Source organism: Eurytemora carolleeae, unplaced genomic scaffold, assembly GCF_000591075.1.
Source record: "Eurytemora carolleeae unplaced genomic scaffold, Eaff_2.0 scaffold472, whole genome shotgun sequence".
NCBI lineage: Eukaryota > Metazoa > Arthropoda > Copepoda > Calanoida > Temoridae > Eurytemora > Eurytemora carolleeae.
In genome coordinates, this window is record NW_019396392.1 from 37,766 (window position 1) to 63,888 (window position 26,123).

General features: G+C 31.0%; 1 protein-coding gene across 2 annotated transcripts in view; it reads left to right on the top strand.

Moving 5' to 3' along the window:
- The first annotated feature begins 2,161 nt into the window (after positions 1-2,161).
- LOC111702332 (pumilio homolog 2) overlaps positions 2,162-26,123 on the top strand; it is a 70,560-nt gene continuing 46,598 nt past the window's right edge. The window contains exons 1-8 of one of the 2 annotated variants that reach the window (XM_023473982.1): positions 2,162-2,293; positions 3,261-3,365; positions 4,138-4,228; positions 4,680-4,771; positions 5,969-6,157; positions 7,973-8,010; positions 8,416-8,477; positions 16,299-16,444. In XM_023473982.1, the coding sequence (XP_023329750.1) occupies positions 2,285-2,293; positions 3,261-3,365; positions 4,138-4,228; positions 4,680-4,771; positions 5,969-6,157; positions 7,973-8,010; positions 8,416-8,477; positions 16,299-16,444 (732 nt within the window). In that variant the 5' untranslated portion in view covers positions 2,162-2,284. The remainder of the gene's footprint in view (positions 2,294-3,260; positions 3,366-4,137; positions 4,229-4,679; positions 4,772-5,968; positions 6,158-7,972; positions 8,011-8,415; positions 8,478-16,298; positions 16,445-26,123) is intronic. The other variant, XM_023473983.1, reaches the window with a different exon arrangement.

Sequence of the window (26,123 nt, forward strand, 5' to 3'; positions counted from 1 at the left end):
GAGTTTCGAGTAAACGCATTCAAAATCCGCGAAATCACTATTTCTGCCAAAATTAATAAGATTTAAATGATAATGTCAAAAATGAGAGTGCTGCTAATGGAGAGGGGGGGGGGGGTGTTTGACACACCCTTTTTTAGGTTAAATGAGAGTCGATTTTTTACACTACACTTGAAAATTGCAATCATCAATGGATTCAATATAGCCTTAAGCCAAGAATCAATTTTGAGAATTTTTTTAAATTCCTGGAAAATTGATTTCTTGCAAAAAAAATTGCTTTTCAAAAATGATAACTGAAAAATTCTTCACCAAGAAAAATAAAAATAAAACCAAATCTGTTAAAACTTGAAAATAACACATTATAATTATTGATCATTTTCTTTATCTCTAATTGTATGATAAGTTTGGTTCAAAGAAAAGTCCATAAAAAGTCAATTTATGCAGTTAATTATACATTTTGCGGTATATAAAGTTGAAGTAAACAGAGATAAATCCAGGAAAAAAAGTGCAAAAAGTTGCAAAAAATGCAAACATAATATTCTTGAATAAATTTTAATTAGAAGAAAATACTTCGAATTTTTTTGTGTCTTTCCAATATTAACTTTCCTGTTGTAAATTCAATGTTTTCAGGATTTGATGTAAAAAAAAACCCCAGCATTTTTAAATTGTTTAAGGATTGGCTCTGTGCTCAATGATATACCAAATTTCTATAATAGCCATGACTTGATCTTGTGTTTAAAAAAAGTATATACTTCCAAGAGCTTTAAAAAGAACGACATGCATGGAGTAATAACTAACTGTATGTGCGCGAAGGGCCAACAAATTCATTTTCTTCTTGTGTCCTTTCATGTATTTCTTAGTCTCTCTGAGTCCCTGGCTTAGTCATATTCACTATTTATATAAAGGTCCCTAATATGCAGTCTACAGCAGTTTTTTCAATTTACTCACTAATCATATTTGTCCAAAATATAGACCCTTAATCGTAGGTCTGTGCAGCGAGTGCAGTCCTAAGCTTAGTAAGTATTTCCTGGCGGTACTTGACTATATCAAGTCCATAATCCATAATAGTCTTCCTGATCGAAGTCCGTCCTTGTTTGACAGAAAAGTTCTTATCCCTGTTTTCCTCTTATAGTCTGCAAAGTCCTACGTCCGGTATAATCCTTATTTTATTTCTTAGGCTATCAGGTTTTGTGTAACCTTAAATGACTTATGTATTGTAATACTTATTAGAAGTAACATATATATAGGTTTTTAGAGAGGATAAATTAAGAATAATTGACTTAATCTTTAAGTTGAAAACGAGAAAATAGTTAGAAATTCTATTAGAAATGATGAGCAAAACATCAAAGAAAATCTTGGTATTTTTTTTTTTTTAACAATCGGTCTAAATTACGGTTTATGGGATTAATTAGAAAATTTAAGAAGAATTAATTGTTTTGAAAAATTGAATAAGGCTAATTTAAGAATTTTATTGTGGAAAATGCTAGGTTTTTCGAGTATTATGGGTTTATTTTGGCGTTAAAACTTGGAGATAATCTTATATGATATGGGACGCTCTGTATATATCTCAGGACTTTACAGCTAATACATTATAATGTGGGGGCCTATTTTTTCTTCAAATTTACGAGAAAATTAGTTATATTTGGTACATGCATTTATTAATAATATAAAAGCAATAAAAAGCCAGAGGGGGGGGGGGCGACCTGCAGCGCCCCCCCCCCCATGACTAAAATCCCGTTGACGCGCCCATGTGTTTCCGTTCTCTTTCGGATCAATTTGGATTTGTAAAGACCTGTCTTAATTCGGTTAAAAAAGGCTCCGCCCTTAATTTCCATAAGTTTTTTTCTGAATTGATATTTAATTAAATGAATAATAAACATTTAAAAACGACGACATTTAAAAATTTGCCGGGTTCTAGGAACAGAGTCAACGCCATTAAGGAAAACAAATCTTTCACAGATTTCTTTTACAACAAAAAATACAATGATAAATCTCATCTAGTATGCTAATCTATAACATGCCTTTTTATATCATTTTTATAGAATCAACAGAATTTCAGGTCGCTAGCTCCCGGCGAAAGAAATCCTTTTCACTCTGTTTCCTTGTTCTATCAATGTCCACAAGTATGTTCCCAGTATACTGCTATATTATTGCCTATCTATCTATCTCTGCTTTGTCTCGCTGCAACACAGCCGGCTCATTTTGTACATAGTGTTTATTTGTACATTTTGTGTAAACATTGATGTAAGAAAACTGTACAGTGTATAAAATCTTCTAAGCTTCGGATATGGCAATGGTGAGAATTTTAGTTCTAATTGTTAAGTCTTAAGTTTCTCTATTATGAGTCATATTGTGTTTTTGCGCCAAAATCTGAGAGGAAATAAATGCTAATTTTTCTTTTTTATTTGCAATTATACTTGATCTAAAATACAGAGCGTCCCTTACCATAACAGATTATCTCTCATCTTTAACCCCAAAATACTCACATAATACGATAGAACGATTTTTGGACCCCCGCCCCCCTCCTCACCCCCTCCTATCAATTTTGTACATTTTGTATAATTGATCATGTGGCTGCAGCGCTCGGCCCCATAGCCTGTCCTATCTGCAGCGCTCGGCCCCCTAGCCTATCCTCTACCCGCAGCGCTCGGCCCAGAAATTGTCTTAACCTAGCCCAAAAATAATAAAAAACAAATGTAAGAAAAATGTAAACTAGGATGGGCTTTTGGAACACTTCTTGTCAATTAAGTTCATGAATCTTGTTTATATTTTTAAGTTAAACATATTGGAGATAATGAAGGCCCTTTATGTGGGCGCAGGTCGTCACGGCCTGTCCTTGCCGTGGACTCGGCTCCCAAGCATGTCCTAGCCGCAGCAATCCCAATGTACCAATGAAGAAATGTGAACTCTTTGTTGTGAATACTGGTATTAAACTGATGGTTTGGGTCCATACTCCATAATGGTTAATAGCCTATAATTACTAATACCAATTTTTATTTTAGTTGATTAAATTAAACGGAAAATTAAAACTCTTAGATTAATAGCACATTGTTTTTCCATTATGGCGGACGCAATCTTATTTTAAATTGATTTTTTCACAATAGAGTGGTGCGTGGACGGACACATATTGAACATAATTTTAATCTGAAACTATAAAACGTTTAACTCAAAATAAATACAAAAATGGATATTGACGTTATGAAACGTTACTCTGTATTAGGGAAATGAAAAATAATTTATCAGTTAAATAATAAATAATTAAGATATCTGGTGGCAAGCTTTGGTCTGATATTGAAGAAAGTTCTGAGAATAACATTCTTTCTACTGATGAGAACTTGAATATGTGGAGAGAATCTGCTAATCCCCAGGTACGTTCCCTGCCCCCCCCCCTAACATTCATTCTGCTACCTTTTTTACCCTTCTTACTTTTCTCACCTTTCTTACCTTTCTTACCTTTCTTACCTTTCTTACCTTTCTTACCTTTCTTACCTTTCTTACCTTTCTTACTTTTCTCACCTTTCTCACCTTTCTAACCTTTCTTACCTTTCTCGCCTTTCCTACCTTTCTTACTTTTCTCACCTTTCTCACGTTTCTAACCTTTCTTACCTTTCTTATCTTTCTTACCTTACCTTTCTTACCTTTCTTACCTTAATATATTCCAATCCTCCTAAAATTTAAAAAACATTAGCGATTCCAGATCATTTGTTGGATTATCTCGAAGCCAACATGCCTGATGGTTAGATTTTTTTAAATGATTGAATTTTCCAAAATTTCTGTTATGTCCTAAAAAAATCTCAGTTCATCTCAGCCTTTTGTTTTACAATATTTTTTAGAATTCTAACGAAAAAAAAGGGTACGAGGCTGAATAAGTTTCAAATGAGTTTTTGTTATTAAATCATAAAAATTGGTTTTTGGGGCCATAAATATTTATTAGAGATTGAAATAATTAAAAAACATTGAACGGTTCGTCGATCTTAATAAAAATCTTAATGCAAATTTTCCCTGATTAAAAATAACCAGGGGATTTTATTTTTTAAAATCTGAAAATCAACAAAAAAAATCAATAAAAACAGTCTATCTTGAAACTTCAAAAATCCCAAAAATTTCAGAATAGAAAATATATTTTATCTCGTAACTCAGGGTTGGAGTGGAGCTAACTTGTCCTCTGTTCCAATGATTCCGCGTCGAGGTGGAGCAGCGTTCTCTGCAGGAGGGATGGAGTCACAGCAAGGTATTTCTTTGTCAAATCTAATAAATCTGTTATTGTAAAATCTACCAAAATTTAACAAATGTCCGCCAATTTTGATCAGCAAATTTCATTGAAAAGGATTATGTACAAGTTTTCTATATTAAAAAATTAAAGAAACTTTTAATATTTAATTATTTTCATGCTAAGTAAAACAATTTTGCTGTGATGATGAATGGCAGGGGTGGAACTAGATTTATTGTTAAAGAACTCCTCAAGCTAAAAATAATTGCTCACGGCTCTACTGATATTTACAGCGGACCATCTTTTATAAATTTTTTTTCAAATACTGCAAAAAAATAGACAAATGTTTGTTTTAGTAACAGAGTAAAGATCAATGTTTAGAGAAGCTAAAAATAATTGCTCATGTCCCCCCCCCCCTCATGGCAACGTTTATTTCAAGTACTGCTAAAAAATAGATGAATGTTTGTTTTAGTAACAGATCAATGTTTAGAGAGACACACCCTCTCCCCTCGGTCCAGCGCTATGCAGAACGCTATTGCAGATTACGTGCTTGGAAATCATAAGGTAAGTTTATTTGTGTTTATTTTTGAAAAAATATCAATATCTGTGATATAGTTTCTAAACATCCCCCCTCTCCCTCTTTCTGATATTTTCTAAATTTTTTTCTAATAATCCCCCCCAGCCCTCGCCTATCCTAAGACATTTTCGGAATTTTTGTTTGCTAAACTTATTTTTTTAGTGTAAAAAATAAAGATTAAACAAAGTGTCAATGTTTTCTTATTTAATTTTTATGTTGCTACTTTCAATATTTCGCGCCCACTTCAATTTTCCCCCTAACTTTAGTCTAAATAAAATTAGTCTTGCACTCTTTAGTTACGTAATGATAGGGGTATATATTTTGTATATCTCCTTCCCCAGTATATTTGGATAGTATCTAAAAAGGGGAAAACTTGCCCGCAGCCTGGTTAACGTCCTTTTTTAACAATACTTAAAGGGAGTGTTCGCGAAAAATGAAAGGGTGTATAGGATTATGGCGAAAAATACGCGCTTTTTATCGCTGGTAATCTTGCTTCTATCTGTTGCGTCTATAAGTAGAAAATTGTTAAAAACGACTCATGTGGAAGAACGTAGCGTCCAACAAATTCAGAAAGCTGCAACATTTAACTCGGATCGTAAGAAAAATCAATTTAATTCCAAACAAATCATTCAGATATTACAAACAATAATAATTGATAATTTTTCGACACATTCGTATATAATTGATATTTCATAATATTTTTTATGATATGATAGTCACTTTTAAAAAACATTTATTCCTGTTTCGAGGATTTTTGATAATGAAGCCGACATTTTTATATTTTCCAGGAATGTTCGAAAATCCAGCGCCGGCGAAATATTATTTTAAAAAACAAAATCAAAATTATTGTGAAATATTAACTTTTTACGAATGCGTCGAAAAATAATCGATGACTATTGTTTGTAATATCTGAATGATTTGTTTGGAATTAAATTGATATTTTTACGATCCGAGTTGAATGTTGTAACTTTTTGAATTTGTATGGACGCTACATTCTTCAGCATGAGTCGTTTTAAACAATTTTCTCCTTATAAACGCAACAGATAGAAGTAAGATTAGTGGCGATCAAAAGCGCTTATTTTTCGCCGTAAGCCTATACCCCCTTTCAGTTTTTGCGAACACTCTTTAAATTTTTTTTGACAATTGTTTATTGTATACGTCTTGATTTGTTTGTTTACTTTAAGATGGAGAATCATCCGTACAACAACAACATGGGCGGATTGGATCCTCGGGACGGGATGGATGGGCGGGGTGGAATGGATCGAGGAGAATTGGACCCTAGAGGAATCGAGTCTAAACTGGGTCGGCTCAACCTTCAGGACGAAATGTCGAACAAGAAAAGAGAATCAAGTCCTCACTACGCCGAGCTTAAGGTAACCATATATATATTAAAACTAAGGAGATGGGTAATAGAACTAAGGAGAGGGGTATTAAAACTAAGGAGAGGGTTAACAGAGCTAAGGAGAGGGGTATTAATACTAAGGAGAGGGGTAATAGAACTAAGGAGAGGGTGTTAGTAATATGGTGTGGGGTATGTGTAGTAAATGCCGTACTCTAGCTATCAAACTAGCTAATACTCAGGCTCTAAATGTCACACTGGGACACAAGCGTAGCAATAATACAAGCTATTACTCAGGCTCTAAATGCCACACAGGGACACAAGCGTAACAATCAAACAAGCTATTACTCAGGCTCTAAATGCCACACAAGGACACAAGCGTAGCTATCAAACAAGCTATTGCTCAGGCTCTAAATGCCACAGAGGGACAAAAGCGTAGCTATCAAACAAGCTATTACTCAGGCTCTAAATGCCACACAGGGACACAAGCGTAGCTGTCAAACAAGTTATTACTTCGGCTCTACTTGCCACACAGGGACATAAGCGTAGCTATTAAACAAGCTATTACTTCGGCTCTAAATGCCACACATGGAGAGAGGGGTATTAGAACTAAGGAGAGGGAGTTAGTAATATAGTGTGGGGTATTATAAATAAAAAGAGGAGCAATAGAACAAAAGAGAGTGGTATTAGAGCTAAGGAGAGGGTGTTTGTAATATGAGGTGGGGTATTAGAACTAGAGCGAGGGGTATTATAACTAAGGAGAGGGTGTTTGTAATATGGGGTGGGGTATTAGAACTAAGGCGAGGGTGTTTGTAATATGGGGTGGGGTATTAGAACTTAGGTGAGTGGTATTATAACTTAGAAGAGAAGTATTATAACTTATTAGAGGGGTATTAAACCACCCAAAGAGAGGGTGTTTTTAATGTATTGTAACTAAGAAGAGAAGTATTAGAACTTATTAGAGGGGTATTAAACCTAAGGAGAGGGTGTTCGTAATATATTGTAACTAAGAAGAGAAGTATTAGAACTTTTTAGAGGGGTATTAAACCTAAGGAGAGGGTGTTTGTAATATATTGTAATTAAAAAGAGGGGCATTAAAACTAGAAGGGTATTATGTATCGAACATTTCATCATGGATAATGTAAAAACTATTTGGTATTTATTATAAGGTAACAGAGCGGTTTAAGTATTGGGGTTTTCATCAGATAGGATTTGTTCGAGGTCTTAAAAAATCTAAGTTAATCTTACTCAATTGAAAACAATTAATTATAAGCTTTTATATCATTTCAAATGCTTCATTTTGATGCAGATTTGTGTCATGAATATTTCTGAAAGCTTTTTTTCACCAAATAAAGAAATAAATAGTCTTATTCCCGTTCATTTTTATCTAAAACTTACCATTTAATGATTAAAATAAAAGAGTTTTAATGATCTCTCATTAAAATGTAGTAATTTTGACACTTTGAAGTCTATAATTCACTTGTACTTTTATTTTTATTGTCATTTTTACTTTCATAATGATAGATTTAATTTCATTCATTTTTTTAATATTTTTTTTATGTCGAGCTAATTGTCGTTTTTTGAATTTGAATGTTTTAAGTGTATTATGTATGTCTATAAAATGATTATTCAAGCATTGAAGTTTATTTATTAAAGTAAAGTTGGGGTTTAGTAGACATAAAATAAAAAAGTAATAAGTAAACCAAAACCGAAATCCTCAAATTCTCTTTTCTGTATGAAATATTCAGTCTGTTTTGGGGAAATAGATAAAATATCGGAATTGAAACCCATTGGACACATCAAGATATTTTATATGGATTGAAAAAACATTAAAGTTACTTTTTTATAGAGTGAGGACAACGGTAATGACGGAGAGAACACTTATAGGTAATTTTTTATCAAACTTTTATAATATCATATTTTTATTAATTGTTTTCCAACCCCTCTCTTAAAGTAATTAAAACATAAAAAGTAAGGAATCTTTCAAAATAACCTTATTTTCTACCGTACCCTTCCGACTAAAATCAGTCATTAGAAACTCAAATATCTTAAAGATCAGATAAAAGTAAGATCTCTCACAGCTTTTTAATTAAATAATTATTTAATCAATTTATTAATTATTTAATATGGAACTAATTTCTCGCCCTAACTACTATTTCTTTGCAACCAGCAAGTATTAACCCTTGATATTTCAAATAGAGTACTGGATCTAACAGAAATATCATGCTGCAAAAATATAAGAATTAAAAAGTTAAAGGCGAGAAATATTTTCAAATTTTTTCAAATTTTCAGGATGGGATCTAAGCACAGTTCTCCCTCCTGTGATCCAGATGCTGTCGCAAAACAAGATCTAGGTTTGTCATTTAAAAAAAAAATATTCAAAAGAGCCTGTTAGATCCGTTTTTAATCAAACATTTTGGAGTCTTAAGAGGCTTTTCAAAATTGTGAGAAATTGTAATATCTAAAAATTATTATCTCTCCTCTCCAGAGTTACAAGACTTCTAAAATTGTGAAATATTATTTTTAATTTTGTGAGTGTCTCATGTAAGCTGATAAACCCTCCATGCAGGGCTGGAAAAAACACGGTTTAAAAAAACCAGCCCAGTGGGTTTTATTGGATTTGATTGGGTTTTTTTGCGTTTTTCAATTTAAAAGTAAAACCTACTAAAATTCATAGTAATTCATAATGAATAAGACTATTTAAAAGCAAAAGGTGAACTTTATAGTTATAAAAAATAATAATAATGTTGTGATAATAGGCTATAATTATAATAAATACTCTTCAAATACAATAATATCACCTCCCTCCTGCAAACTGCAATTTTTTAAATTATAGTTCTATGAATTTTAGACTTCTTCTATTTTCTCACTTGGATACATATTTCTGATTGGGGGTGGGGCTACTCAGATTAATCGGTAGATATCTATATGCTTCAGAAGGAAGATCACTGTTAAATACCGAAAAACTACAGATCACTCTCACACAAGAATGATAAAGGGATTTTATATCCTTATTCTATCTCAACATATTTTGAAAACTCACAAGAAAGAATAAATGTGTCCGTTTTATTGCTGTAAACAGGTGTTAGTAGACCTTATTTATTAAACAGTTTATCATTTTAAGAGTTAAAAAACGGGCAATAATTAGAAAAATTCTAAAAAGAACCCAATAAACCCCAAAAAAGTCTACATACAGGTGTTATTTTGGGTAGGAATGTTTGTCTGTTTTTTTGTAATGAATGGGTCAAATAGGGTTTCCAGTCCTAGTGTATCATCTACGAAGAATGAAAGTTTATTTTCTATCCCAAGATTGATTTTGATCTTCACAATTATTTTGGGATGTTCATAATTACAGTAGTGTAACATCTAGGTCACAAGATAAAAAACATTAGATTATTATACGAAAAGTGTTGGTTGGTTTTGCAGATGCCAACATAGAGATAAGAGAGAACACATCAGGGATCAGGGAAAGTTTTAGCATCATGGTATATCATACTCTAAACCTTGAAAAATAGAATACAAAACTTTATCTATCTAAATACTTTGCTTGTCTGATTGTTTGTTTGTTTGTATCCAAGAAACGTCAAAACGGTTGAACCGATTGGGCCCAAATGTTGTGTGGGACTTCACCTGTTCAACGGGGAAGGTTTATGGATGCTCAAAATTACAACAATTTGCGTCCAATAGTTTTGGTTTTTGAAAAATTTTGCGCGAAAAAATATTTCTAAATCCACAAACTTTTTTTTATGCTATTGTTATATATTGTACAAAGATAAAATGCTCACAGATAGAGCTAGAGTTAATATAGAAGATGGGCGCTTCGCCAAAACTAAAAGCCTAGTTCTTTTTTAATTATTGTGGACTAAAAGACAATAGAAGATGAAAATTGAGAATCGAAAGTTTAAACATTGTTAAAACATCGTAAATGTTAGATCTCAAAAGGAGAAAATTTGAAACAAGAGGCGTTTGATGGCATTTATACCTGTTACCACATATTTCATGTCTTGCCAGAACCAAAATCTAGCAAGGCAAATTAGGTTCGTTAAGCAGTCTGAGTCTTGTTTAGTTTATGACGCTAACGTACTTTTAAAGCTCCACTGACTTAGGCCGATCAGAGTGAACCTCTTGTTATGTGTAATGAAACCAAATTTTTAGTGCAAACTATATTTAAATATGTTTTACTTTTGGATTTGTGTGATGCCTCTAAAAAGCCAAAAACTAGATAAAAGGAAACCTACTAGATTTATATTTATGTTATTGGAAAACAACTAGATAAAAGGAAACCTACTAGATTTATATTTATGTTATTGGAAAAACTGCCAAAGTTCGAATTAAATTTTGACCTGGATCTTGCTAAGTTTAAATATTCTAAAGGCATGGGAAACCAAATATGTATATACATCCATCCATTGGACAGGAAAATTGGATAGCTCTCTCTTTCTCAAGTATATATATTCAGAGCTTCACTTTACAGGGGGTGTATATTTTCTTAAAAAATTATTTTCCCCCAGATGTTTGGTTTGATTGTACAAAGAAGAGTTTTTTTAAGGGTTTGAATAATCAGAGAAAGTAAATGGCTTTCAGGGGAAAAGAAATGAATTTTTGAGGTTAAGATATCAAAAAGGTTAAAAATTCACTTCATTGAGTGGCGGAGAAATGAACTGCTCAAAATGTAAAAAAAATCCAAATACTTAGGACTGTAACTCAAATTGTAAGGTACCCACTATTTTTAAAGTTACTCACAAAAATCGCAATGGTATACTTCCCTAATCTAATTCTAAATGATAAAAGATATTGTTTTTGTCTAATTTTAGAACCATTCTGTCAATATCCTACTTTTTCTATACTGCCTAAATATGTTAGTTACTTTTTTAGAAAACTGAAAATTGAAAGAAATGATTTATCTTATTATTTTTGCCATATCAAGGTTTAAAGGGTTCCAGTGTGAATTTGGCATTTTATTTTTAAATTACAGTAAAGGTTGCATACAATTTTTTGTACCCTGAAAAACATTTTATTTCATATTTATTGTGGAAAAAAATAATTCTTTTGCATTATATTTCTTAATAAACATTCTATTTGCTTTCTTATGATTTCCCCCCCCCCCCTGTTTTTATTTTAACATTTAAAAGTAAATAAACTGAGAAAGAGAGATGTTTAATCAAGAAAAGTTTTATGGTCAGGATTTGTTCTTTTACAAGTTTGTCTTGAAAATCTTGGTTTTCTCACTCCTAAGTTTTATTAAAGAATCCTTAGACTAAAGCTTACCAGTTTCAGGCACCCACATAGTCTGCAAAGTTAAAAATACATTTTTGTTCATCACAATTTTTTTTATATTCCAAAAACAAAAAGATATTTTTTATTTTTGTTGTCAATAAATTTAAGGGTTTGCTTAAAAAAACATTTTAATTTATTAATAAAGCTCTTTGCTTATTTGTATTTATTAATTTGTTTGCTATAGTGAGCCAAACGACTACCAAATTAGCCTACATTTTTTGAGGTCCCTATATGAGCCCTGGTGGACGTTGGGGTCACATAGGCTTTAAAGTATTTTGATATTTTTGTAGCAATACCAGGCAATTCAGCTAAAATCATAACTTTGCCCATACTATGCATGCATATAAATATAAACCTGTGAATGCTGGGTTCTCTGGCTAGTTTTACAAAAAAAAATTTGACTTGGATTTTTGAATAAGAAGAACCTGCATTCAATTATGTGTAGATTTTTCAAAAATCAGGATTGAAAAACAGTAACTATACCAGAAGATGATCAGATCTAGATCATTGCTTTTTAGAAATATTTGTTGCAAACTGTGGATTTAGACTGTAGGCCATAGGGGAATTGTAACAAAATGATAAAAGTTGTAGATCTCTGTTCTTTAATATTTTATTAAACTAACCTCTTGGCTGTAATCCATACACGCAGAGATTTACTTAATTAAAAATTGTTGCTCCTAAGTTAACTTAATATAAGTTAAATTAATAATTATATAATAAAAGTGACATTTAACAAAGTATATTTGTATTATTTATTTCTTATCAACTTTTTAGGTTACTATTCAAAGAATGTTATCTTAGAATTTACTAATTGTGGGTTTCAAGTATCAAAAATGAAATGATTTTTTGTTAAGATTATTTTTACAATTTCCATTTGAAAGTTGTCTGATTCTCAGTGCTTGTTTTTCTATTTCATGAAATTAGATTATGAGAAATTTTAGTGTTGTTTGTAAATTTGCTTTGGATTTGTTAATTGGAATAAATTTACTACCTTTGATTCTGTTGAATAGGCCATGCTTCAACTATTGAATATTTATTAAAATCACTTCTGTTTTCATAGTAATATTTTTAATTAATTCTTAACTTTGTAAAAAGTTCAAGTCTGATTTGAAAAAAAAAGATTTGAAATAAGGAAAACAAAAAAATTGTGTTTAAATATGTCTGATCTGAACAATAAAACTTAATCTACTATTATTGTTAAAGAATGTATTTTTTTAATTTTTACAGAAAAACCCACCAAATTTTAAATTAACCAAAGATGTAGAAAAAATGGACTTTCAAAAAGCAACATGTAAACATTGCTTAAAGAAGGAACCCATGATACCCAGGAGTGACAAAGGCTTACACAAATTAGAGGACTTATCTAACCATTTTTTAAAAAATCCCTTTTTTTGCAATTAGCTAAACTATAAGTAAAATCCTATATTAGGCAAGGAGCTTAAAATCTTGTTAAACTCCTGTATTATGCAATATGTTCTTTTATCTTTCCTTGAAGGAGCTTTTTACTTAAAAAGGAAAGTTGGTTAAATTTATCAAATTTCTCTTTTATCATAAATCTCATTAATTTTCATTAAGTTTCTAACTTACTTGGAATTTTAGAAATATTTACCCCATTCTCAACTAATTAAAGTTAGAACTTAGAAATAATTTGGTTCAAGTTTCTCCTTTTTGGTAATTAATTCTTTTTAGTTTTTAAGTTATTATAAAAAGTTTTAAAAGAATAAAAAAATTCACATTCACCCAATCTCCCCATAGTTTTCTTCCAAAATTAAGTGTAGTGAACTAAGTTTGCTAAAATCAGTCAAGTTTTCTCAATTTGTTTTCTTAGCAGTTGAAGAGTCCTAATCAGACAAAAGTTTTTGTGAGGCATTCTTTGAAGAATTCTTCCATGAGGTTTAACCTTCAATGCCCACATCATATTGGTTCGTTTTAAACAGTGCTTAGGATCCAATTAATTTTGATTCGGATCGAGGTCATTTATTTAAGATTTACTGAATTTTTTAACAAAAAATAATTTTCAAATTTTTTGTTTTATTTTTTTCGCTTATTTTTATCCTAAAAATTTATCAACCATTCAGAAATGAGGACATTTTTATAATCTCTCTTTTTTTTCAAAAGTTCAGATTTGGGTCTTAGGAGTAAAAAAGTTTTTTTTTCAGTTTTTGGTTGATATATTACTTTTTGGATCTGGATCCACATAAATTCTATCAATAGTTGTAATAATGGCATGATTAATGATAGACACTGTTCTTATTAAATGTCATGATATGTCTCTAAGATGCTTCCTGATATTAGACTTCTTTTAGTTAATACCATGATAAATCTCTGAGAGGGTTCCTGGTGTAACCAATTTCTTGGTTTTCTTCAATAAACCTAAATGAAGGTTCTTTGAAGTTTAATCCACAGAATTCTGATTGATATCAGAACATCTGACTCAAAGTAATATTATATCAAAATTTTCCTTCTTCTCATTGATTTGATGCAATTCAGGGCAAAACGTTTGATTGGGATATGACTTCATTTACTAAACTCAATATCCACTGTGGACACTTTAAGTTGAGGGCTTAAAGGAACTATAATTGTAATTTCTAGTGACCCTTCATATGGCAATGCTCGATATACAATAACTCCCTTAACATATCAATTAGATATCTATATTTTAGTTTTATTTTTATTTGCGGTTTTTTAAGTGACTTGCACATTCTTTGCTTAAAAGAAGCAATGGATCAGATTAAGATGGCAAAAAGGAGACAAGACAACCGTCTTGCCTCTGGAAGTTCTGAAAAATTATTATTTAAAATCTTAATATTAGTTTTTTTGCTAAGTATACTCATGTAACTGTTCAAAATAGCTGCATAACTTAACTTTTCAAAGTAATTATGAAACTTAATGAAAATTAATGAGAAATCTGGAAATTATGATGAAAGAGAAATAGAATAAAAAGCCTTATATATCGCCTTCAAAGCTAAAATTAAAAACTTTTATATTCAAATGTTTTAAAATTGTTTAGTAAATCTGGCTTTAATTAGTTCAAAAAGTTAAAGAAAGGGGTGAAAGCTAATTTATGTCATTGTCCAATTATTTGAAGAGAGCAAGAAGAAAAAATTTAACTTGTTAAAAGTTTTCTTTCCCAGTCTGTGAATGCACCTTAAAGGGACTGTAAGCAAAATTTCTAGTGAACCTCCATGCTAAGATGGCAACGTCCGATTTATTATGGTACCCTTGAAAGTCTTGTCTGATCAACTATGAAAACATTGTTAGTTTTCAATTGCGGTTTATCTTCCAAAGTGAAAATCAACGATATCAACATTTTTATCAGATTAAGGGTACTGCTGTAAATCGGATATTGCCTTCTTTACATGGTGGGCCAATTGAAATTACGCTTACAATCTCTTTAGAAGCTATCTAAGGAATAAATAATTGAATCAGTTTCTGAGCTACAAAATACAATTCAAACTTAAATCCTTGGAAAAAGAACTTATCCAAAATCTCTTCTATTTAAACCCAAACTATATCCCCTCCTCTTGAATATTTGAATATACAGGATAGGCTTAACTTGAGTTTAACTTTTATTTTTGGTTTTACAAAGTTAAACTAATTTTCCATATTAACCAGGCATAGACATCAAAAATGAAATTTTGGCCATAGAAAACTTTTTTATCTACCAATACAAAACTAAAAATCCAGTCAATTTATGAAGGGTATATATAAGGAGCCTCTAGTATCACCAGAGGCTCCTTCACCCCCCCCCCCCAATTTTTTTTTTCCAATGTTAAAATTTTTATTTTTGAGTTAGTTAAATTTTTGAAAAAAAGAAAATGTTAAAAAAAAACTATTTTAAAAGTTTAATGTTCCATTTATATACCTAAATTGGCACCAGCTCTCAAGTGTCTATAAATTTAAATCTCTAAAGAAATATGTACTTCCCCTGAACTTATTCTTTTCTCCTCAGATAAAAAATCCAAGATACTTGACATTATTTCTTTATACATTTGAAAAACTACTGATCTATTAAAAAAAAATTTCCTGTAGATTCTTTGAAGAACTATCAAACCCTCGAATATAATGTTAAATATTTGAAAAACTTTGAATAGAATTGCTTAAAACTCCAATAAAATCTCATCCAACTTTGATAGAATCTCTTAAAGCTTTGGTAGTTTGTAAGGAGAACTTTTTAGAGGGGTATTAANAAGTTATGTATAACATTTTTCATATTTTTTTCTGATTTTGATCCCTTGATAAGTTTAACTGAAGAAAAAAGTTAAAAATGATTAATATTTGCATAAAATTAACCTAGTTCTAGACAGTGGTTTCAGGTTTAAAAACTCAACTTATTTCTGACCATTGACCATAAAGAGATGTAAAGATACTTAGAAGGATCAGAGAAGATTGTGCTGGGAGTCCAGAATTATTATATTGGAAAGGGGAAACTGTGGCCGAGTGTTCATAGAAAACTGAGTTATATAATAATAGGAGCTAGTCTAGTTATTTTGAGTTGTGATTTTAAACTAGTCAAGCAGGGGTAAAATATTTTCTTGTAATTTTTATTTCGTCAAACAAGATTTGAATTTGGATGATAATTTTCACTTTTCAGATAAGTTAAGAAGGATATGATCATTTCTTTAGACAAGTGATAAAGATCGGGTATTCTTCTTTTATAAAAGGGATATTATGTCCTCTATGGTACAGAGAATCCTTTTTTTGTAAATAAAACATTGCAAATCCGGAAACAAGTAAATCTGGGGGGAAATACAATTTCATTAAATAAATCTGATATTTCTTTAACAAGCATTAGCGCACTGGAAAAGGACGACTCCTACTGCTTTTGATCTTATGATTATTAGGGAGATAACTGCTCAAATACTGAATCTTAAAATTAAAATTTTTTTTATTACTAGGTTCCGAGGGCTCTTCTTACCCCGCCTCCCTAGAGGTTCCTGGTGCAGGACAGTTTGAGCAGGGTGAAGGGCATGGAGTTGGAGCTGAGGGGATTATTGGATTCCCTGGAGTACCCAACACAGACCAGATGTTCCAGGAGGATCAGGTAGGAACATGTTTTAATCTAGTATTCCTGGAACCTAATTAAATAAATTTGAACCATGCCCACTGCCAGTTCAAATTTGAACCACTGATTCAATTCCTTCCATTATCCTTAACTTATAATCATTGGTTTAAGTATGTAGTTAAGCTACGTAGTTCAAATTCATTAGATTAGGTCCTGGTTGACCGTTAAACAATTGATCAGCAAGTAGGGGCTGTTGGGATCAAAGCGCAGTATTGTAGAATTTGAGAAATAAGGGTTCGTACTAATTTTAAGTAGATGAAACTTATTTCGATTCTTTTTTTTTAGTTTTCTTTGATGTAACTCTATAGCAGATTCGCAAAGTAGATGAAACTTATCTGATTCTTTTTTATTAGTTTTCTTTAATGGAACTCTATAGCAGTTTCCCATCGCGAAATATTGGATGTTTTTTCTCTTGCTCATCTGATATATACTTTTTTATACTGATTCTCGGTCTAGAATACTGGGTTTTTACCTAACACTCCCGTCTGCTGGTCTTTTCAATCCACTGTTTTTGTCAAATTTTATAGGGGTAATCTGAGCTGAAAACTTAAGCATTGGATACCTTTAATCCCGATCTCCAATGTGGACACTTTAAATTTCCTTCCTAATCTGCTCTTTTTCTTTTTTTTTCGCCCTGCCAGTTTCCGACCAATGAGAGTTCACTCATTTAATTGCGGGCAAAATTTCAAATTTTCCGGCTTCTCTGATTGGCTGTTCATGTATCTCCGAACCCCACTCGATTGGTTGAGTTAAACACACTTATGTCGATACAAACTTAAGATTAAATTAATCTCGAAATTAACAAAAAGAGAAGATCAAGCATTTATCTCGATGTCCACATTTTAATGTTTTCAGCTCTGTATTCTTAAATTTTATGTTATTTTGTAAACAATTATATTTGAATAACGATAGTTAAAAGTTCGTTAAGGTGCTGGCAAAGCGCATTGGTGCTTTTCGTTTTAGACTTTAATTGTGCTACAACTCTCTTCAGACCGGTTTAATTGAAATAAAATTGGAATTTTAGTGAATATAGGGTTTTTGCACTTCTAAGGTCAAAGTGTGTAGTCATTTCTTATTTTTCTAAAACTGTTATACAAGGACTTCAACAAATAAAAAAGCACTGGGTGCTTTGCTTGTTTTTATAAAAAATAACTTGGAACAAAAAAAGAAATGAAAACATATTATAAGTTTTTTTCAATGTTTTCAGCAGAAGAAGTACAAACTAAAAGTGGAATAGTGGAAAGTGTAAAAAAATTACCTGGATAATTCTTAAAAAAACGCATCTTTAAACCTTTTTGAAAAAAGAAGTTAACGTCTTTCTACTTCTTGAAATTTCACTTGCTGTGTTCCCAAGTCTTGTTTTAATGGGAATTTTTGTCGCCCCGAACTATTCTGATGCGGAATTTAATTTAATTAAATGTAAAAGTAGTCAGTTTAATGATAACATCGGATAAAAAAATTTAAATTACTTTATGTTGTTTTGGGGGAAGGGGGGGGTGTGTATAATTTATTGTTCAACATTGTTCAAACTTTCACTGAAAAACGATAATAATACTTTTTTATGACTGTTACACAAATTTAGAGAAAGAATATCATGGGAGAGTGGGGGGTGTGGGGATGTTCTGTCCTATCTAATACTACTTAAGTTTAAAAATGTTTGTGAATGTTGTGTATCTCAGAACTATCCAAAGAAGTTAGGTATCACACGAAGTTAGTTTGTCTGGGAGTATATACAACTAATTTAATACAAAGAGATGAGTAGTTTGGTTAATTATAATTATCTTACTATTAATATTAAGTAGGAATTGTGCGTTAAAAGAACGTTACATATACGTCATAAAACGTCGTAGAGATGAGCAATAATTTGGAACTTTTTAGCTCCTTGGATCCTAATCCACACAAATATGCTGATCCACGGATCCTGATCCGAGAAGCCTTTCTATTTATTAAACAGAAAAATAAGCGAAACAAATCCGGATCCACATCAAGATGAAATAGATCCGAAGCATATTATTAATTCGTAAATATTTTGGTTATTATAATGTTAGTTGATTCACTCCAGAAGTGCTAAATATTTTAGTTATTATTTTTATAGAACTCTTCATATGACTAAATACTCCAATTCTGCCAGGAATGTGAGAAACAAGAAAGAATTAAAATAAACCTTATGTCAGGAAATAGGAAAATAAGATAATTCGCTTTAACATTTCTTTTTTATGATACGCTATATAGGGGAGAAGTGGGGGGACGTCAAAGGTATTTTTCAGTAAAGAGGTTGTTAGTAATTTCTTAAAATTGTAAGATGAAAATAACGAAAGTTACAAACAAAATTCAGATTTAAAAAAATGTTTTAATAAAAAAATAAAATTTTCCGCATCTTTTTTTCAAATAAGCTACAAGACTGTTTATTGGTTTTCCATTGAAGTAAATCTTTAACAATTGGATGGGGAAAATCATTTGACTTAGTTAAGTTATCTTAAATGTTAAAGTTTTTTTTTTTTTTTGGGAACGGGGTATTTTTATGCAGTGCTTGTGAAAAAAGGTCAATTTACGGATCACCAACTAAAGACACAATATGTCCTTCGAATGTTGGCCTTTTTATGCCTAGTATATTGGACAATATAGAGTTCTTTATTAACTAAACTTTGGGGGAAAGAATGAATTGTTGGGGGAAAGTTTTAACAAAGGATTTAAGGTTACTGAAAAGACTGAAAAGTGTTAAGGATGATTATATGTTTGTTTGTAAATTTAGTTAAATCTTTTAAGGGCGAATTTTGAAAAATCCTAAAGAATTTGGCTTGAAGGTGCATATTTTGTTTAAACAGTGTAGTGTAAGCAGAAAAGCCTGTAGTATGAGTAAGTGTAGGCTGAGGAGCCAACTTTTCTTTTTTATCTTGTTTTCAAGTTTACTTCGTGTCAAATTGTTCTCAAACTTAATTTCTATTTAGTCTCCTGTAGACTTAGGGGAATTTGTTTCATTGTTCATACTTTTGTATTCNCATGGTACATGTTAGTACTAAAAATTCTACAATGCACATTCTCATAAAAAAAATTTTCATCTGTTTATTTTTCTTCACTCTTATTTTTTGCTAACGTAAAAAATGTGTTGTATGGCAAATAAATGCTTAGTGCCCCTTCCCCCAACTGTATTCCTCTTTTCATGCTTGATCCATGCTTGTACAGTGAACACGTACTGTATTGTGATTTGTAATGTAAACAAAAAATTCTCATAAAAAAATTATAATTTGACTTTTAAAATTTTATTTTGTGACAAAGTCAAAAGATGTTTTATAAATACAAATTATTTGAAAAAATGTCAATTAATGATTAAAAAAGAAATTCTTTACTCAAGTAATTTCTCAATGTTCTATTTATAACACATTTAACTGTCGTTGGTTTTACGCTTGATCAATATGAAATGATGCAGCTTAAAATTTTTCCTGATAAATATTATTTTAATTCTAGCGTATTGGTGACTAGCATATCTAAAAAATACTTTAATTCTAGCATATTGGTGGCTAGCATATCTAAAAAATACTTTAATTCTAGCATATTGGTGGTTAGCATATTTAAATAATACTTGTTTCATCCTAAAATTCGCGAATTCTTTTGTTTCGCTGAATTAAATCTTGAAGTCTATNGTGGAGGGGGGGGAGGTCATATACACTTATTGACCCCTATCTCCTAGGTTTACCAGGAGGTAGTGTACACAATGACTTTTAACTATTACCATTGCCAACCCCCTCCCCCCTCTTACCACTTCAAAATAAGGCAGTTCTGTACATACTAAGCTATAGTTATCAGCTGCTTCGACAATAAGTGCCATTTGGGTCTTATTTTTTACAATATTGATTTCAATATTATTATGTAATTAGAGATAGTAGCTTTTGGCAAAAAAGAAAAGTTTTGTCTAAATTTTGAATGTATAATTTATAATGGGCTATCTTTTTTTAACTGATTGTCCAGTAAGCAAAAAATAATAAAAAAACCAGCTCAGTCTTAATTTTTTTCTATAAATGGCTTCTTTTGTTTTGATAGTTCTTGATTTCAGTGTTTTTGGAATTAAACAGGCTTCATTATAAAAATCAGATATGTGTATGATCTTTATAAATTTGTTTAAATTCAAAAGTAAAAACAAAGAAATACAGTTTATCAGCATTTTCGTCAGAATATCCATTTTTCAAAGCTGAAAAATCAATTTTTTTGCTCAACATTTTGTGCGTCTTTTAACCCTAATATTTCTTTATCTTTTAAGATAAACAAAGATGAATAAAGATGGTGCCCAGTTCTATAATGTCACCCCATTTATCCGTTATACTGTAGTTTAACACATCCAGTACTCTTTGCTGAACAAATATCCTCGATATTGAATATTAAATATACATATATAAGATATATACATATAGAACAGAACATTTCATTGGCAAATATTCAATATTAAATATACATATGTCAGATATATACATATAAAACAGAACATTTCTTTGGCAAATATTTAATATTAAATATACATATATAAGATATATACATATAGAACAGAACATATTCAATAATAAGATATAAGAAAATAAGTTTTAAAAACGTGATTTGAAGTTTTATTGTATCAACATTATGTTTCATGGGTATGCATTCTTCAGGATACTAATTTGGTGATTTCTTAAAATCTTTGGGGGATTTTTAAAATCTTTTAGGTAGATTTTTAAAAATAAAACTATTGACAAAATAGGATTTTACAAAAAATAATTGATGTAATCACAGCAAATTCATTATATCCAAATAGATTGTTAAGTACAATAGATGGCAACGTAGAATTTGTACACTCTCAGTACAGTTGTATTCTGTCGTCACAAGTGTCAATTCAGTTTTGTGTCCGACAAAAATATCAATAATAGTGATAATTTTAGAATAAAGTGCTTTTCTTACAGTAAAATAAGTGCAATTTTGTGTATTTTTTTAGTTTCTGTTTTTATTTAATCTTAGAAAACATGTCATCTAATCTGAGACAATTTCGTTTTCTTTGTTATATTTGACACTTGTGACGTTGTGTATAATATGTTAATTTCTCTGTTGCCACCTATTGTACTTGATAATCTATTTGAATATATCTAATCACCAGTTAGCAAGCAAAAACTTCTCTTCGTTTCAGTACTTTCCCAAGGATTTCCGATCTTTTATTTAAAAGAAAGTTGTGGTCAGATTTTAGGATGCATGTTCTTTCCAGGTTGTACACTGTACAGGTTACAAAATTTGATGTCGGGATGGTATGATATGCCTTTGGCTAAGATAGACCAGTTTATTTCAGATGAAGCATTTTTGTTTTTATTTCCCAGAAGTGTTTTGAAAGGCTGGTGCTCAGTTTCTGTTTTTTTAACCCTGAGTGAAAAAATATGGTTGTGCAATGTGTATCTCTCTTTAAAAGTGTTTGATGTGAGAGGCACTCTCTTCTGAGTTCTCAGAACCTGTTTTTGATGTAACTTCAGCTCTATATATAATTGACTTTGACAAACATTCTCCGCGCAGACGACAAGACAGTACACCTTTTTTACAATTACAGTTGGGTGCATTTGTTCCTAGATATATACGGCAAATATTCATTACTAGGCTTTTAAGCGCTTCGGGCCCATCTTCTATCTCAACTTTTAATTGTGGCGTTATCTGTAAGCTTCTCCTCTTTGTACAGTATAAAATAAAAACAAAAAAAATTCGCGGATTTGCTAATATTTTTTCGCGCATTTTCAAAATTTTACAAAAATAAAAAACTTTCAAGCACAAATTTTTAGAATTTTAATCATGTATAAACCTTCCCTGGAGTCTCGTGAGGTCCCACACAAAATTTGGGCTTGATCGGTTCAGCCGTTTTGACGTTTATTGGATGCAAACAAACTAACTAACAGACAAGATAAATTTATATATGGATATAAGAATTCGGAATAAATTTTTACTCTTTTCAATTTTATTGATGATTAAATAGAATGTACACAATTTTCAAATGATCCTCCATGGCTGTATGGCTGATTTAAAATGGTACCGTTAAAACATTCTAGTGTTTTAAAATGGGTTAATTTCAAATTGCAGTTTAAATTGCGGATTTATGCTATTGGGAAATTGTTCTAATTCAACTAGTTATAAGATAGAAAAATTACTAATTAAAGTTGATTTTATTGATGTTTGAAGTCTTAGCATTTTGTTGTTCTACCTTTATTACAATTTTTTATTGAATTTTTCATACATTTGTTTGTTTGCTAAAAGTTGTTTTTGTACTTAGATCTTTGTATTCGACTGTGTCTGTTAAATCAAAAGAAAGTTTTATTTTTGCACTGGAGTGGGTATCAGATTTCAAAATATTATTCAAATTCCATACTAACAGGGGTTCTTTTTAGTTTGAATTATCCAAAAATTTTACATAATCAGACTTTATTTTTTGTTTTTTTTTTATTAGAGGGTTGAATTTAGAGCAAACCAATAAATAAGACCAAACAGATTACGTACAGTCGTCTTCCTGGGTAATTTAAAATTAACTTAGAACTATTTGACTTATACAATCATTAAGTGATTGTCATGTGAATTTAGGTGACCCTCCATTAAGGTTACCCTTAAACATTAATCTGATCAATAATGACTTTTAAAGCTTAAAATTGTTAAATTATTTTAATGTATCAAATGTTTCTGAAACAAGAAATTTAAACTGGAAACAATCAGTTTTAAAAAAGAAAAACATGGATATCTAATTTATACTTTATTAGACGAAGCTGTAAAGGATACCGTTGTAAATCGGTTACTTTACGTTTACAGGCCCTTCAAGTCTATCTTCAAGTCTATCTTCAAGTCTATCTTCAAGTCTATCTTCAAGTCTATCTTCAAGTCTATCTTCTGACTTGAATTGTATAAACTTGACGATTTTGCAAGAAAGAAAAAATAAGCTACCAGGATCTATTAATTCAAGTCAAAACGTGAAAACAAATTATTTAGTCCTCTTTGATTTTGAATGCAGCGCACAAAATCATATTTATCACTCAAACTTCTTGTTGTTTACAGACATATTAGGTAACATAATACTTTTTTTGATATCTTGTTGTTTTAGGCTGGGGGAGGGGGCGGATATTTGTTTCATGGTGAGGGGAATATGGTGTTATGGTTAAATTTAGTTTATTATTCTTCTTTGTTCTACCCAATGTTAAAGAATTTTCTTTATTTTCTAAAGTGTTGATTTCTTACAAGACACCCTGTATTTAAGTATTTTCTCAGAAGACACCATGTATTAGAATGTTTTTGAGGCGTAACAGGATGTTTTTGACCCGGGCTTACCACAATAGCCACTAAACATGTCAGTTTAGAGTTTACAGGGGAAATTGGAAAGCCAAGCGATGTATTCTATTATATGAAGCTGAGATGCATTTTATATGGGTCGTTTTCACTTTATAGAATTGTTTTTAAAACTATCGTTTTTTGAAAAAGTTCGTCGTTTGGTCAACGAAAGTATAGGTCGTTTTTAATTTTTGACGATCATTAACGATGACCATTTTTAAGGCAAAATACATTTTTTTGGTCAGGAAAATATTCAGGTGTTTTCACCTCGATAAAAAAAAACATACAAGACAACATTCATAAACTTATCTTCCTGAAAATAAATGAAATTAATAGTCTTAAAAGTCAGATTCATTGGCGAAATTTTTTTCCTTCAAAAAACCTGAAAGAAACGAAAAAGGATTTTTTTTCGATTGTTTTTAAAAACGATTATAACTCTATTTGTATGTCGCGCTTTTGTGAGTTCTAAATGTGCGACCTCAATTATGCGTCCTAAATTAATTAATCCTCAATATTGCGTCCTCACTTAAGAATTTTCAGTAGTGCTTCATCAGTTTTGTGTCATCATTAGTGCCTACTATTTTTCATCTCGACTGTTGATAATCTTTCCAGCGAATAGAATCTATTTCTAATGAAACTTGAATGTTCAGGAAAAATGTTACATTTTCACAGGTTTTACTTGTAGATAGATTTAAACTAGTTTTAATACTTGGAACAAACTATGCACTGCTTATCTAACAATGTAAAAACAAATACGATAATTTTTAAATAAATTACTTTAAAACACACGAGATTTAACTCTTCAAAATATATTTTGATAATATTAATGAATTTTAAAATGTATGCAGAGTAAAATAGGAATTAAATATGGTAAATAAGGACTTTATTTACTTATACCTATAGGTTGAATTAAAGAATTAACAACATAAACCCATCTAGGTCCAGAAAACAGCGACAGTAACTTAAAATTTTTGTCATCCCCTCCCCCCCTCTCGCCTCTTTGTGTACTCCAAACGTATAAAAAATTATCTCTAGAAGTTTTTCAACTGTCTCCTGTCTAGGCTAGGTCTATAAACGATGTTAAAAGGAGGGAAGGGAAGGAGGGCCGGACAATTTTACCTCCGTGCAAATTGTCCTTTATATGTTTGCAGGGGTGTATCATTTTTGGAAAAATCCCCCCCCCCTCCAGTATATTAGATTCATTTAAGCATAGCTCCGAAATTATATTTTCCCGCTAAATTTCGATTAAACGTTCTGTTTTTATTTAATCTTAGAAAACATGTCATCTAATCTGAGACAATTTCGTTTTCTTTGTTATATTTGACACTTGTGACGTTGTGTATAATATGTTAATTTCTCTGTTGCCACCTATTGTACTTGATAATCTATTTGAATATATCTAATCACCAGTTAGCAAGCAAAAACTTCTCTTCGTTTCAGTACTTTCCCAAGGATTTCCGATCTTTTATTTAAAAGAAAGTTGTGGTCAGATTTTAGGATGCATGTTCTTTCCAGGTTGTACACTGTACAGGTTACAAAATTTGATGTCGGGATGGTATGATATGCCTTTGGCTAAGATAGACCAGTTTATTTCAGATGAAGCATTTTTGTTTTTATTTCCCAGAAGTGTTTTGAAAGGCTGGTGCTCAGTTTCTGTTTTTTTAACCCTGAGTGAAAAAATATGGTTGTGCAATGTGTATCTCTCTTTAAAAGTGTTTGATGTGAGAGGCACTCTCTTCTGAGTTCTCAGAACCTGTTTTTGATGTAACTTCAGCTCTATATATAATTGACTTTGACAAACATTCTCCGCGCAGACGACAAGACAGTACACCTTTTTTACAATTACAGTTGGGTGCATTTGTTCCTAGATATATACGGCAAATATTCATTACTAGGCTTTTAAGCGCTTCGGGCCCATCTTCTATCTCAACTTTTAATTGTGGCGTTATCTGTAAGCTTCTCCTCTTTGTACAGTATAAAATAAAAACAAAAAAAATTCGCGGATTTGCTAATATTTTTTCGCGCATTTTCAAAATTTTACAAAAATAAAAAACTTTCAAGCACAAATTTTTAGAATTTTAATCATGTATAAACCTTCCCTGGAGTCTCGTGAGGTCCCACACAAAATTTGGGCTTGATCGGTTCAGCCGTTTTGACGTTTATTGGATGCAAACAAACTAACTAACAGACAAGATAAATTTATATATGGATATAAGAATTCGGAATAAATTTTTACTCTTTTCAATTTTATTGATGATTAAATAGAATGTACACAATTTTCAAATGATCCTCCATGGCTGTATGGCTGATTTAAAATGGTACCGTTAAAACATTCTAGTGTTTTAAAATGGGT